The sequence below is a fragment of the Haemorhous mexicanus genome, chromosome 1, assembly GCF_027477595.1.
Source record: "Haemorhous mexicanus isolate bHaeMex1 chromosome 1, bHaeMex1.pri, whole genome shotgun sequence".
In the NCBI taxonomy this organism is placed as follows: Eukaryota; Metazoa; Chordata; class Aves; order Passeriformes; family Fringillidae; genus Haemorhous; species Haemorhous mexicanus.
The window spans coordinates 73,278,848-73,295,157 of record NC_082341.1 but is presented as its reverse complement, the minus strand read 5'-3'; the positions used below and the strand labels follow the sequence as shown (position 1 = coordinate 73,295,157).

The window sequence follows — 16,310 nt, the reverse complement described above, 5'->3', positions numbered from 1 at the left end:
ATGCAACTGGGAAGAGGAGCTCAAGGCAAGAGGGAGCAGTGTACCAGTCTGCACAATGCAGGCTTACGTAAAGGCCAGCAATCCCTCATTCCTATAAGCAAAGCATTTACTTAAAGTTTTTTATTTTATTAAAACAGAAAAAAGGTTCTTTGGCTTAGTAGTCATCAGCTACAATTCTGTATCCCATACTAATTAAAACATGAATGCCCTTTCACTAGTTACTACAACCCATACTTTACATATTGCCTTTAAACACCGAGTGATAAATTTCAGCCACCCTTCTCATAAAATATGGAGCGATTCTGCCAAATTCCCTTCCACACTCTTCATTTGATGGCAAAATAACAGAGGAACCATAATTCACTTGCTATCATTCTTTTCTTGCTAACGTTTTATTCAGAATGAGCTTCATTAGTAAAGATGAAACTTTGGACTCATGACTGCTCCGTGTTTACAAAACATACAGGCTCCTTTACATCGTGGTTAAGCATGAACAATCACTGAACACACAATTTCCTAAAAAAATCCTGCATACCAAAATTGCATATTTTGAATTTTTAAAATTCACTAAACAAAATTTCACAGAGTGAACCCTAAAGTTTGTTTGCCAGCAAAGCACAAGCCAACAATGGAAGTTGGGACCATCCAGGAAAAAAACTGAAACTGGACCCCAACACACACACCTTTCCTATTAAACAAGCAAATAAATACACATTCATACAGAGTAATGTGCTCTAAAAATGCAGGTGCTTGAATAATTACCCACACATTTTAGCAAAAATTTTGGTTTCTCAAACTGTACTGGGTCACAGTAAGCTTCTGTCTTTCTTTTTGGTGGAACTGGGCAGTGACTTCTTACTGGACACCAGAGAACAAAAGCTAACCTGGAACCTGATGATTTTGGCCTAAGTCCAAATGTGTTTCTCCCCAAAGGAAAGATTACAAAGACAAGGCTGTTTTTTTAAAATAATAATAAAAAAAATTAGCAGTATCACTTTTTAATGCCAGGTATTGAACCAAGGAATGGGACAGACTGCACTGCATTTTTAAAGTAGTATGACTATTGACATACTTGAGAAACATTTTAACACTGTACATTACAACAAACTATTTAGTTCATTTCTACACAAGTCAGCAAAAAAGCTAGGTGATCTAACATATATGACAGCTGCAAATTTAAAATTCTAGTCACAGTCTAAAGCCAGAACAAAAACTTTTCCAGAACTCCTATTTATAAAAAGGAACAAACATACACACCATGCGCGTACACGCAGGAAAAAATCTTGAGGTTTTACTTATTGCTCTTACACAAGGCTGTGAGCAGGCAAATGTCTGGATCAGAAATTAGGTCAAACATGCATTTCAGCAGGCACAAAAGTACAGGAAATTCATATTAACGAAACAATGTACTGTGTTACGTAGTACAGGATGGTATTCTGCTAATATAACACTTAACGCCATTAATTCCGGATAAAGTCCAGGTCTGCCTGTTGTATAATGTGTTATGCAGTGTGGTATTTTAACCTAATTTCTGATTCCTCTTTTATTGTGCACTCCCCATAGGGAGATGAAGAGGGCCTTTCTTTGCAATGTCAGAGAATCCTCGGCCTCAAGAGCTTCAGTCGGGCAGGTATGGCTGGAAGGAGGTAACGTTACCACCACTGTGTCGCCAGGACCTGCTCCTTGACTGCCTCGTGGTTTTGTGCATTCACTGATAACTCAGATAAACAAATACAGAAGCTGGCACAAAATGCACCAGCACTGTTCTCGGAGCATCTTTCACCTATGCCATAAGCTTCTGGTATACCCAGTCATTGCTACGGGATAAGGCAGTAGAGGGTCAAGTCCTGTGTCTGGTCAGTTCCTCAAGAGTCTTGTAAAAGGCAGGATTTTTTGTGAACTGGCTTTCCTTAACACAATAAGCAGCATAGCATGGATGTCAATAGAAATCTGGCTAGCTACTGGCAACAAGAGACGAGCACGTTCACAAGACACATTTGGGAATACCTGGTGTTCCCTACTGCAACCACATGAAACATGCTGCGGAGAGGTGTTAATGGAATTACAATACTTGCAAGCCAGATTCAAGGCATACTGCACATGGGCCTTGCACAAAAAAGGCATTGAGTGTTTTATCTGAAGACTTTTTTTTCCTGTGCTATGCATACATATGACAGTAGATAAAAATCAGCACAATGGTTCCTCTCCATATGCGAGCAAACACATCATCACAACTAAGCACCCCATTTCCATTCTTCCATTAATGGAAATCAAGGAAGAAAATGGTGGTTTAGAAACAGGGAAGGAAAGAAATCCAGCATGAAGTCAGAGGTATTTTCCTGACAGAAGTGTGAGCTGAGAATGTTTATTGTGAACCAGCAACTGGATTTTGTGACAAAACCAGAAAACCAAGGATGACTATGGAGGCAGCTTGGGCACTGCATAGTCGAAACTATGTTATAATATGGCACTCAGCAATCTCCAAGAATTAGAAAGAACAGTAGGTAGACAACAAGAGGACATAGTTCAGGGAGGTTATGCCTTGTACTGACAAAAAGCAGCAGTGCAAATCAACAGATTTTTCTGTCTTACTAAAGGTCTGCCACGTGCCCCTTAATCCAATCCCTAAAGCTCATCTAAGTTTCAGCAATCAGACTTGTCAAATACCCAAATTCACACTGGGCTTTATACTGCTCTTTACTTAAGAGCAGTACTACTAAAGCTAGTGGGACTGCTTAGAAGCTACTGCAGTGAACATTCAGGAATTTGGCTCTTCCCAAGAAGTAAACTGCAAATGACTGGGTTCTTATGACAGTCACAGGAGACTGTAATGAAAGGGAGGAGGGACACTTACTGTGTTTGTTTTTCAAATCTGTCCTTATGAAATCATCAACACTAGGAAGACTGAAACATGGGAAGAGGCTCTGTTAAGATCACCCAGACATTCTGACACCAGGACAGTCACAGCAGTTTAAGAGGGGTGGTCCACCAAGTAAGAGGTTAGGCTGGCCTGGATTCTTCTCCAAGATACATCACTGCCCCTTACTAGATGACTGCATACCACAGTCCTTGGTCTCAGTTCCGATGGTGAAGCTTTCTTAGAGCAACACCTCTGTCACACCACCCATTAGTGCACAGCTGCAACTCCTAAGAAAGGGGGAGGTAAAATAGGCCTAAATTCTTCAAAAACAATTAAGCAAACCTAACCTGCAGAAAAAGAAAATTAAGAGCAGTATGTTATCGCATCCTTGCAGGAGTCCTATGACTTGTCATGACCCATTTCTTCACTAATGGCTATGAAGGCCAGGTCATCAGAAGTCTGCAGCCAGACTGGAGGGAAAACAGCATGTCCAGTGTTTACCATGCAAAGCCATCCTTTCCATAAAGCTGGTTAGGCTGAACTGTTTTGACTGCACTTTTTAGGTATTCTTTCTAGTCCACTTTGAATCCCTTCTTGAAAGCTCTTTCAAATAAAAGACGCTGGAAGTACCACTTTTCTGTAGTTGAAAGAAATGGGGAAAAACAGAGGCAAAACACAGACACCAAGGAAGGAAATAATTGCTTGTAAAATGCTACCTTTTAAAAACTACTGTACAATTCCCTAACTTGGTTTAATTAATGTGCCATTTAAAACATATAAAATACTTTACCAGCTACATGATTTCTCCGTTTTATGAGTCTCCCTCCCTCCCCTCATTAAAAAATAATGCATGTGTGGACTGGTATTGAACAGCTCGTACAGTTGTGCGCCAGTTCTCATTTAATTCTACGTGGAGCAGTTTTGATTTTAATACACTGTGTTTAAAGAAGAGCCCGTACTGTATACTTCACAGTATAACCAGCTACATGAGGTCTTTAATCTTGTAACACAATAAAAAAAGATCACTGTGGAGTTGCAGTCCCTTTGATAAGTGGTTGAGGTGACACATGCAGTCCTCCTCAGTGCCACTGCCGCCAGACACGGGATGTGATTTTCTCCTCAGGCTGCCGACAGGCCTGATGCCACCCCTCCGGGGGCCGCAGCCAGGCGGGCACCACTGCCCAGGTGCACAGCGTCCTGCAGTCACTGGGGAAAGCTGCACGGAATTGTCTTGCTCAATACCACCACCACCGACCCGACCCAACCTGACCCCCGGGGGAGCACAACCCCCGCTGCCTCAGCCGCAGGAGATCACCGTGAAGCGCTTGGAAATGCACGACATGTTGTGGAGGACGATGCCCAGGAGGAAGACCAGGACGCAGGCCACCAGGATCACAGTGCACACCCCTGACCAGGTGGAGCTTTTCACAGCGCCTCTCCGGTCCGGCTCCTCCGCTCCTGCCTCGGCGGGAAGGCCGCCCTGCAGCGGCTGCTGCTCCGCGGGGATGGTCACCACCGTCAGGGACTTCTGCTGGCTGCCAGGCAGGAGACGGCAGCCAATGTCTCCCGGCAGCAGCGCCCGCTCCTTGGAGAGAGGCAAGGGCAGCATGTAGCACCCATTGCTGGGGAGTTTGATGAAGACGGGGGTGTGCTCCGAGGTGTGGGGGATGGCGATGACGGCGATCACCTCGGGGTCATCGGGCAGCTGTGACACAGAGTACCCCGGAGGCAGCTTGGTGATCCCACGGCACCAGGGGCAGCGCAGGTCCTTCTGGCTGGTCCTCATCTGCTGCAGGCACACGGAGCAGCAGGTGTGCTTGCAGTCCAGCAGCTTGGGCCGCCGGCGGGGGCTGTAGTAGTTGAAGCAAATCTGGCACTCCAGCAGAGAGTCCTGGGATAAGGTCTCCATGGCAGCCAGTGCAGGGAAGCACAGCAGGCCTTGTGGTGAGCCCTGACACCCTGTAGGCAAGGGGTAGCAGCCTTCCCACCACTTCTGCTCAGGGCAGCACCCGCCTTCCCAACTCCGCTTTCCTCAGGGCAGCACTGGGCAGCAGCTATGGAGAGCACAGGAAAATCTCCAGCCTGAAACTTTCAGCGCCTGAGACAAACAGAAGAACGTGAAAAAACAGGTTATTCACAGGAGCCTGTGGGAACAGAAGAGTCCAGCCAAAGGAGAATGAAAACTAGCACTGACTCTGTTATCTGGTGGGAGAAACAAATTTGTTATCCTTCACTAGAAAGCATCTTCCCACCACCTTCACCAAACAGCCCAGTGGCAAAACTTCCAGTCAGTCATCAGTACTATCACTAGGTCTCTTAATGGTTTTTTCCCCCCCTAATTTTCCCAGCAATCAAACCCCAATCAACCCATGAGTCCACCACTCACAGTTATATTTATGCCCATAACAGAAGTGGCTGTATAGTTCACAAGCCAGGTCCCATAGCAACAACCTCCTGTCATACTTTCAGCACTTTTCAGCCCTTCCTGCACCAAAACAATTGTTCTCATTTAATCCTTTAAATCCCTGAGGATTTTTAGCTATTTGGCAGCTATATTGGGAGCTAAGGCTGCATGAAAGATGGGGGAAAGAAAAAGTATGTTTAAATGGAAGCATTTCCACAGGCTCCTGAACTTGTGCCTGTGCACGAATTAGCAACCAAGCAACTATACTGCAAGACCTACATTTGCACATAATGAAAAGGAATGGTATCATTTACAGTCAAATTAACTGTTTGCTCAGTTACACAAGCAGCTTGTTGAACATGGCCCTCTGAAACATAAACCTTCTCACTAATGAAAACCTCATCTGACACAAAAGGCTCTGCTTAGACCCAGGACCACTGAACACCACAAAGAAATAAAACAGAATAACAACAGAAAGAAAGATAATGCATTGAATTAAAAGCAAATTGTTACTGATCTTGTTCTAAATCCTTATAAAGGGATTTCCTTTACAATTCCCATTTTCCCACTTATTACTTACATCTTTGCCAAGAAGAAGGTATCTGTGTTTACCTGCAGTGCATAGTTCAGCTTTGTTTGATTTTGGTCACTCCAAAGCAATTAATATGAAGGGATGACAGTTTTACAACATTTTACACTTACTTCATTCCTGTATTTGAAGAAGTATCAGCCTGAATTTGCTTCCAGAGAATAAAGAAAACCCAAAATATCTGCAGGGTGACCTTTGATCTTCTCTTATTGCAATGTTATTTCCAAACTAGAGTTAACACCCAAGGACCACAGCTTTCAGAGGACTTCTTCCTTTCTATACAATAACTTCTTGCTCTCCCCTCCAGATTATAGCAATGAGGTTGCAACATACTAATCAATGGGTGATATCAGAAAAACAAATATTGTAGTTTAAGAAGAGAAGGTAGGCATAGACATGGGATTTGCAACCCAGAACAGCGCTCTGGACCTCACTGTCCTGTACCCTGCTTCTGGCAGTTACCCGTATTTGAATAGGGAAAACAAAATTCACGTCATCTCTTCAGATGCTGATGACTGGTCTCACCAACACTGGCAGAACTGGCCCTGCTTGCAGATTTTGTAACAGCAGTGGATTTTGGCTCACAAGATGCTTCAACAAACACACAGCGATAATCCTGACTTGGGAGGGAGCGGGGGGCAGTTAGAAGGCAGGAGCTCCTGAAACGTAAAATGGCTGCAGGGGCATCTGTCTGGTGGACAGGCACACACTGTCCACCAGCACTTTTGGGATGCTTTATCTTAATGTGGCACAGAGGCCACTGCTAATAAGAGAGACCCTCACCATCATGAAGCCCATGGGACACCTGCTCCACACCAGTGCCATGCTACACAAAGGCATCAAAAGATACTCTGTGTGCTGGGGAGCTGAACACTGCTGTGTGCAGGCCACACAGAGAGAAAGTGGAAGAAAATTAGGAGAGGTTTTATCTTCCTTATTTCCATATCCACTACTATCTCCATATCCCTATGGTACAGGCACACACAAGGGAAGACTATCAAGAAAGGAGCTGACATGATAATAGACTAGCATACAGCTGAAAGAGAAAAATGAAAGAAAGATATCCATGATGCTGGCCAATTTCTGGCTGAAAAAAAAAATATTAAGAGACAAGAGCCAGAATAGAAATTAGTTATACAAACTCAGAAAAGAATCACTGAGGCCACCAGATCCAGTTTTCAGCCACAAGCAACCCAGCAGATTTGCATTTTGCACAGAAGTATCTGTACCAAATTTGCAGTTACAGACCATCCAAGTCAAAGTTGAGCTCAGACAGTACAAGACACAACTCTTACCTGCTTTATCTGCCAATCTATCAAAAAAGCCTCAAGTATAACAATACTGCAGTATTATTACAAGAAAAAATCCCAATGTCTATAAATTCAGAAATTAGGAATTATCATAAAATCATAGAAGAGACTCAAAGATCATCTGGTTCCAACATCCCTGCTGTGGGCAAGGACACCTTCCACTAGACCAGGTTGTCAGAGCTCCATCCAGCCTGTTCTTGAACACTTCCAGGGATGGGCAGTCACAGCTACGCTGTGCGACCTGTTCAGTGCCTCACCACCCTCACAGTGCATGCTAATATCTAACCTAAACCTACTCTCACATGACTACTCTGCCCAAGGACAGAGTGGAAGTACTGCTTCTGCAGATATAAATCAGTGTATCTGCAAGGTCAGGAATGGGCTTGCCACCTACGTGACATAAACTGCTCATACTTTCCCAAAACATCTCAAATCTTAATCAGAGGTGTGGATCAGCAGTAATGACCAGTAAGTAGAGAGGTTAGTATGATTCCTTCAGAACATAACTAAAGACAAGTTAAAGAGTAGCCACAGCCATCTAACCCCTTGACCTTTGCTGACATTGCCTTGTTCAAAGGTTGGACGTGCAGCTTCGCAGGTGCAATGCAATTTTATTTCCAACTATACAACCCTCTTGCACTCTGCCACAGCTCAGTTTCAGGATAAAAGAAAGTCAAGCCATCATCTAGAAGAAGAATCTAATTGAAAAAAAATTGCACTACAAACCTAAGAAGGAAAAATCCATGAGAGCTTTCAGTACTCTTCTACCATTTCACTTTCATAACTATGCCAAGAGAAGCAGGTTTCCTCTTGGACAGGAGACCAAGCTCTTTAGCTTGTGCTCAATGCACCCTCACACCAGCTGAAGGTACTGAGCTGCCACAGGTGAACAGCTCATTCAAAGCTCACTCAGACTGGACTCTGTGCTTCAAGCACAAAGACAGAGAGGCAGCCAGTACTGCAGGTGAGGGCACAGCTGACATCAAGTATCAGCCAAAACCATTGTTGTGTACTTGCTCTCCTCACACAGTGACACCCAAGGTGAACAAGGGGACTGTTGACAGAAGAAAACAGAGAGGGAAGAAAAAGCAGAAAACACTGTCAGGGATATCCACAGGTCTCTGCGAAAGTGATAGCACATGTATATGTGTGAATAGGGGCACATGTGGAACAGGGACTGGGGACTGAGACAGTGAAACCACAGACACAGAAGCAATAGCAGCTACAAGCAGTGACTGCCGGGCACAAACCTGACAGCCCTGGAAGTTCTTCAGGGCTGAGGTCTAACCTGTAACACAAACAATAACTAACTGGAAATGAAAATCCACAAGATCCAAAACTCATGTGTCAGAAAGGTGCAGCAGGAGCAAAGGCAGCAAGATGAGACAGGCCATAAGAAGCCTCCCTCCCTTGCCCTGCACTCTCCTCTTTCCTTTTTGTTACATCTGCCCAATATTCACAAGGTGGCCAGTGGCTCCTCTCAAGGAGAGGAATTCACAAGCTGTTACAGAGACCCACGGAGAAACCTGCAAAGCTGATGACCTCTGCAGCAGCCAGGCGGCTGAGAACATGGCACAAAGGTCCTCCTTGCAGATTTGGGCTGCCCTCTGCACAAGCCATGAGTTTTTAAATTGTATGACTCAATACCAATAAAGCTCTGAAGAATAAAGCAAGTGTTTCAGCTATCTGTTAGTCATCCTATCTGTTCTGCCAGTACTTCACTGGAGACCACAGCAATGACCGAAGTTATCTCTGGGTGAGCAGGAGGCCAGGAATACCAAGGCATCAGTTTCCTACTCCTGAAGGAGCAGAAGGGGCATTTGTTGCTCTTACTATTGACACCTTTTCAACACAATGTGCAGAGGTGCTGTGGGAGGTGAACAGATGAAGGCTGCTGCAGCTGCGACAGTGAGAGGAAGAAAGCACAAGTTTGCTCTGCACAAATGCTAGCTACAAACTGGCCAGGTCACAAAAGACAGCTATTTTTGGAACCTAGTGCAAAGGAAGACACTGCACATCCAAGCCCAGAGCTGTACATAAAGTCAGAGTACACAGTAATTAATGGCAAATCCTTGCCTAGCAACACAATATTTTTCATAGGTAAGGATAGCCCCTGTGATATTAAGCAATGGAAACCACAGCCCTGAAGGGGTAATACCTTCACTGAAGGACTCAGAACTACCTTAAGACATATTTCCTAACTTACTAGGCTCCAAAATTATATTAACTTAGAAACCCCAAAAATATACTTCAGTGATGCCTGTGGAATCCAATACAATTCACAGATGACTAAACATCATATAACATTTTAAAGGGCTGGCTCTGGGGCATGCTGGTGTAGTTAACTGATCACTGAGAGAAAGCCTCAAAAACTTTGTATAGACTTACACATGGATTTAGGCAGTCTACTTGCCGTACAGCAAGGTTGTAACAGAATTTCAGCAAGGCAGTGCATCGACCATACTTCACCTTTACCAAGAAAGGTTCATTATGTAAACTCCCCAAACACATTAACAATTCTTTGGCTGTATTACTGAGTATGTATGATTTATGAAGAAGAAAGAATCATTCGTTTCAGGTGCCCTTAGGCTGTAAAGGAGATGGGATGAGGAGGGAGTGCTGTTCTCAATAGGAGAACTAATTGCAAGAATCATGTGCCCACAGATACGGAAGGAAATGTGTGCTACAGCCGCCTCCAAAAAGATAATTAGAAGCATTTCTGCTACAAAAATTCAGCATCGGTGAACGTTTTTCACAAATTCACATTTGGACAAAACACACTTGGGCTAAGTGCAAATGCCCAGGATGTACTACTTGATTTCCCCTGAATATCCTTCACTAAATGATCTTATTTATTTTTAGACTGTTCTGTAGCACTAATTACCATAGTAACTGAGAACAGCACAACGAACAATTAATTTATTCATCACAACACCCTTGTTAAGAGGCAAGTATTATCATCATTATATTCTTTCATCATCTAAGAAAAGAAGCACTGAGAGACGAAGCCATTGGTCCAAGGTCATGCAAGCACCACCCAATTGCCTCAAATGTTCCAGTACAATTTCATCACAACTCTCCTTTTCACCTCAAGAGCCACAGGGCAGAGGTGACAGATTCTTTTCTGCAATAAAGCTCAGAAATCTACACGCTCTTCCCCACCTCCTTCAGCTGGCAGCATCCCTATAGTATGCCTGTGATTTGGGGGGCTTTCATTAAACATATCAGCTTTTTCAGAGATTATCAAAAACACAAGAGCCTGTGCCCCAGAAGCAACCTATCTACACAGGCATAGTTCATCTACCATGCAGATTACAACAGAGAAACTATATTCATTTTGTGGGACATAAAGCTAACAATAAAACAGCAAAGTAAATCCATCCTTCTCTCCAGAATTACCTGTTCTCCAGGAACCTTCCTGTAAACCAAGAAGCCTACTCCCACCATCCTTTCCATTTCATTATTCACAATTACACAGAAATATTGCAGAAGGAAAGTATTTTAATTTAGTCAAAGCCTCAGCCAGTGCAAGCTGTCACTGCTCCTTTAGCTTTAGTCCAGCCCTTGCCAAGATGAGCATCTTGGTATACACAGTCCTGGGTGCACAAAGCCACAAAAAATAAAGCTGAGTGAAACTGTGATATATGAGTCTGTAATATCCTATGAACAAGCACCAGGGGATGCATGCTGATGGCAAGAGAACCTGCTGTGGATGATCCCAATGGTACACATCAGACAGAACACCAGTTTGTCCTGCCTCTCAGGCAGCTGAGAAATCAGTGGTGGATCACAAAAAAGGAGCCTAGTTGCAATGTATCATTCCACAACGTTTACCTTAGAAATTGTCACCAGCCAGCCCTAGGAAGAGGAGACAGAGGCAAAAAGGTCACCTACAGGAATGTAATGAGATGTAGACATTTATGAGTTTGGAGCAAAAACAGATCAGGAGAAAACACCAGCCTTTGGTGTTTAGAGAAAACAGAGAGAGACTCACATGCTGCTCCGTGTTCCATCTCACATCACCAGCTGTGCTGCTCCCTCTTTTTATCTGCAAACTTTGACATGTCCACATTCCCTGCCTCCAAAGACCTAATTTTGGTCAAATATGACCAGGAAAAGCTGCACTTTGTTCCTACAGCAAACACTACTAATCACCTGCAATGTGCCAGGTCAGCAAACATTTCATCGTGCTGAGGCAGAACAGTACAGCTGTTCTGTATGATATGTTCATCAGACAGTTTCACATGAGGCACTTTACAAGTGAAAAACATTATCTGAAATTAAAATATTCCACAGAAATATGCCCATTTCAGACAGGCAGAGACAGAGAATGGACAGCTTTCCTGCCTCTCAGCAGCCCTCTGTGCAGGTGAACCTAGAGGCCAGGTGATGGGAGCACGATCTGCTCCTCACCAGCCCAACTCCAATATGTCCACAGGTTTTTGACAAGGTCAACTGTCAAGCTATGGTTCTCTTAAGTCTCCTAGTCCCCCTCCATGCTGGCAGAGCACCCCCAGGTGCAGCTCTGCCGTGCTAAAAGGAGTGTGACGGTACTTCTCACCATTCCTGCTGTTCTAAGTTGCCCTTCTCTCCCTGAGCAGTGTACTAAAGACTTGACTGTGGTCTTAAGACATATCACATCTGAAAATTTTCCAGCGCAGCATATAAAAAGGTTCCTTGCATTTTGCAAATAAACAGAATCTCCAGCATTCAAAGCATCCCAGGGGATGATGCTCATTTCTACAGCCCACTCTGAGCTCAAGGCTTGCAGGGCCATTAGCACTTCCTCAGTTTTGCTGGCTGCTCTTAATTATGCCTGACTCACTTCTAAACCCCAGGATGAGAGGAATGAAAAGCCAGGTTTTTCCACTACCAAGTGAGAGAGCCATGTGCCATTCAAATCAACATGGTGAAGAATGGCAGTGGAAGATCTGGTGTGAAAGGAGTTCTACCTCTCAGCCCTGAATAAAAGCAGCACCAGTAGCTATTTATGACCAGGACAGAAGTGGTTAGGTAGTTGGCAATACAGATTTAGAAACTGCTTCCCAAACTTAAAGTGAGGTCACAAATTAAGTCACTGAGGCTAAAATCCCACAAAACACAGGAGGAGCTAGTGGTGCTAAACTCACATTCAGTAAGAGCTTTCAAATGCAATGTAACATCCTCTTTCTAAGGGATTTTCACTTATGGCAATATGACATACTACTGTGGAATTCAAACTGCTGAGAGAGGCATGAAGCACCTGATCACTTAAATTACAAATTTTACTCTACCATTTGAGCTTTATGCTTCATCTGCCATTGATAGAATTTGCCTGATACCTAAATAGCAACTTAATTAAAAGATTCTTCCCTCCCTCCCCTGAGGATCTTGTATTAGACTGATGAAATACACCATCAAAAAAAAATTAATTTTAAATAAAGCTCAAATGCAGACTTTTCTCACTGATACAGGTCAGTGGGTGACTGAGTCTATTAAGACACTAGTCTATAATTAGAGGAGAGAGTGCTACAGCTCTCCAAGGTCACTGAGTGAATTTTGATAAAACTAGGATAAAATCTACCTGCCTATGGGCCCAAACAGCAAGAAAAGGAATCAATGCTCACATGTTCATACACCGCCTGTACAATGCAAGAACTGCAAACTCAGTTTTACACTCACCTCAGGAAACAAAAGCCCTTTAAATGACAATTTTAATTGCTGTGTCTGCTCTGTGCCCCCACCTCATACACCCCACCATGTGCTTAACATAGTTTCTGCTGTCTGCACTCATCCAGCACAGCTTCCCTGAGGACGTGAGTATGTGACCCACCTCCATCCGGCTGCTCTCAAGGCCTGGGATGGCCTGGGGTTAGTTTTCTTCAAGTGCAGGAAGGGGTTGTTTCCTTTTTTTTGCTTCAGAAAAAGTGGGGGGAAAAGCACAACAGATCTAGAGGAGTCAAAGTAATACATCCTTTTACATTGAAATAGATTGAATTAAGGAATTGGAAAATATTTTGTTAAAAGCCCCACAATAATAAGTAAGGAAATTCTCTTATTTCATACATCATAACTGATAGAATAAGGTCTGAAAGAGATTAGAAGGGCACAGGGAGCTTTGTTCCTCTTTTTACCTTTCCTCTTCAATCCTCCAAGTGGGCAGCACAAGGGAGTAAAGCCCGCTGTTTATCAACAGACAATGCAGAACAGCTGTGCCAAAGCCAAACCCCCACTTTCAGGAGTTCATCTTCACAAGAGAGGGGAAGGTAGCCAACTAATATGCCTCCTCAAGGTCAACAGCTCTGTCATTCCATAATGCAGACAAATGATCATCTTCATGAAGTTTTGGCCTCTGATAAGCGCTACAGCTACTCCAGGTCACAGCACTGGTCATTTAGGTTTGCAGATTACACCAAAAGGAACTGGAACAGATCCAAAAGCTCCTTTCTTATTGGAAACTAATCATTCACCCTGTAACATTCTGTCAACTTGTAATATTAATACCACTCTCGCTTCCTGGATTTTGGGAACGGTCCAACTCTCACTGCAAATATGGATCACAAGCAGAGTTAGATCAAGCCTGAACTGCATAATATTGATTATTTCCTATTTCATGATTTATCTCTTTGTCTTTAGACCAGTAAAATCCTCCAAAGAGATGTAGCAGGCTATACCAGATAAATAATTACTTCCAATACTTTTCCAAACCACATGTTTCTACCTGTGACTATACACTCCACAGGTTCCAGTTCAGACAAGTTATGAAGCATGTGACCTGATGTTAGCCAGAGAACTCAATGGGATGACACACGCTCTTGAGGTGTTGCACATTTACATACTTAACACATGATCCATCAACACCACCAATACAGAACCCAGTGCCAGAAGCCACAGGCAGATCAAGGCAGTTTCCAAATGCTGACACCTTTGTTTCCCCAACACCACTCTAAAAAGGTGTGATCTGAAGAAACACAATGATAACCTTCCCCAAATAGCTGCAACTAAACAAACTGGTTACACATCAACTATCCCAACCAGCTCCACACAGTCACAAAAAGCCCCAGCACCACCAGGTGAAACTGCAGATTAATGGTGAGACAACAACAAACTAACACCAGGAAATGCTCCCAGCTTTCTCCATGCCCATGGATGTGGGCATCGGCATGCCCATGACAGAAACAAGACTCCCAAGGATGGATTTCTAGAATGAAGCCTAGAACAGAGTGAGGGGATTTGCACCCAGTCTCTCCACCAGATGAACCAGCACTGTTTTCAGACAGAAGTAGTCTTGCAGCTAAAAAAAGCAGTGCTCTCTCTCAAGGGCAATGATCATAACTCAGGTTAGTGCTACCACAACCCTCTCTGGTGGGCTCAGATAAATTACAGCTCTGGGACACTGAGCTCAGAGCTGCTACCCCTTCTGCTGTGGCAGACATGCTGCAGTGGGGACTGGCAACTGGCTGCTCAAATGCTCAGGCATGGGAAGATGAGCTATTCCTGCCCACATTATGTGAAACCTACTGTTGCTTTCCTTCATAGAGATGGTACTGAATTCCAAGAGGCATTCCTGTAGCTGCATGAAGTTTATCAGACCTGCCAAGCTTTGTTATGTTGAATTTCATTCTTCACAGTGAGTCTGAAAGTTTAGGGCAGACATCGCCCATCATACTTCTGCCAGTCAAAATCTGCTTTTGAAACATCCTGGTGTGAAAATACCCTCCATTTGGCAGCACTTAAACTAACAGTTTACAGCATTTTTGCTGTATGAAGGAGTGCAAATGCTCAGAAAGGACTCTGTTATGCCACAACAGAGCAAAACAATCAAAGCGAAGCAAACTGCTTCACACCTCTTAATTTTTTGCTTGGTTCTGCAGTCCTTGCAATGTAACAGCACAAGAAACTTAGGCAAGGAAACTAACATAATGCTGCTAATGCTCAACACATCATCACAATCCTGATAGTCTGTGGCCACAGTGAGTCCTAGGCTCACAGGAGTGTGGACAATCAAGGCAATATTCTGTAAAAAAGAATGCTGCTCGTCCCATTTATCTGAAGAAAAGCCTGGAAACATGAACTTCAGATCCCAATTAGGCAGGACCTCTGAACTCCAATCCCTGATTTGCAGGCCAGTCTCGCGATTTCTGCATGAGAGTTTGAGCTAACTAAAGAAATAAAGTTTTGAGGTGAACAAATTCATTGGCAGTTTCAGATCAAATTATGCAAATACTTTCTCCTTCAGCAAAAATGGAAATTTCCATTAAGACATTTGTTCATTTCAACTTCCATTTCAACTGTTTTCTTTCAGAAGAAATTTTTTACAGGTAGTGTAAAGGGCAAACAAAGCTTTTTGTACTTACTCTGGAATAATTTTCCTTCTGATACAGTAGAGCCAGAAGTGACCCTCACGCTGCTCTACCTCTGAATGTGGAATGCTTCAGTCTAGTGATACACCATGGCTTTTTTTGTTTTCCTAGTTTAACAAAGGCAAATGAGATACACTGAAACTATTAGCTGAAATTATCAGCTGTAGTTTTATGGAAGTGTGCTTTCAACAATTGTGATTCAGCTTTTTTGGTTGTTGCCTTAAAAATAAAATCACAACATGGGGCATTTTCAACATACATTTCATGATGTGACCAGAAGCTGAAGAAGACTACTGTGGTCAATAGACTGCTGATTTTTACAAGTGTTTCTTGCAAAGGATTGGAAGGATTTACAGCAAAAAGACAGGTTTCTTTAAAAAAAAAAAAAAAAAAAAAAAAAAAAAAAAAAAAAAAAGGAAGTCACACTTGTCCCAATGTTCTCCAGCATACATCCCAAGATCATTAATTACTTTTGAGGCCTTACATCAGAGAAGCCTTATCACATATTTCCAACATGTACTTCACCTTGAATTCAGTGTTCATTTCTGGTCCTCTTGCTACAAGAGGAACATTGAGATGTGTCCAGGGAAGGGCAACGGAGCTGGTGATGGGTCTGGAGCATAGTCTGATGAGAAGCATCTGAGGGAGCTGGGGGTGTTAAGCATGGAGAGAAAGAGGTTCAAGGGAGACCTTATCAGTCTCTAAAATTGCCTGAAAGGAGGTTGTGGTGAGGTGGAGGTTGGGCTCTTCTCCCAGGTAAAAAGTGACAGAACAAGAGGAAATGGCCCCAGGTTGCACCAGAACA

The 16,310-nt window shown here is 43.4% G+C and overlaps 1 protein-coding gene across 3 annotated transcripts in view; it reads right to left on the bottom strand.

The window, feature by feature from the left end:
• Positions 1-373: 373 nt before the first annotated feature.
• RNF152 (ring finger protein 152) overlaps positions 374-16,310 on the bottom strand; it is a 43,204-nt gene continuing 27,267 nt past the window's right edge. For all 3 annotated transcript variants that reach the window (XM_059854264.1, XM_059854252.1, XM_059854273.1), the window contains exon 2: positions 374-4,958. In XM_059854264.1, the coding sequence (XP_059710247.1) occupies positions 4,158-4,769 (612 nt within the window). In that variant the 5' untranslated portion in view covers positions 4,770-4,958 and the 3' untranslated portion in view covers positions 374-4,157. The remainder of the gene's footprint in view (positions 4,959-16,310) is intronic.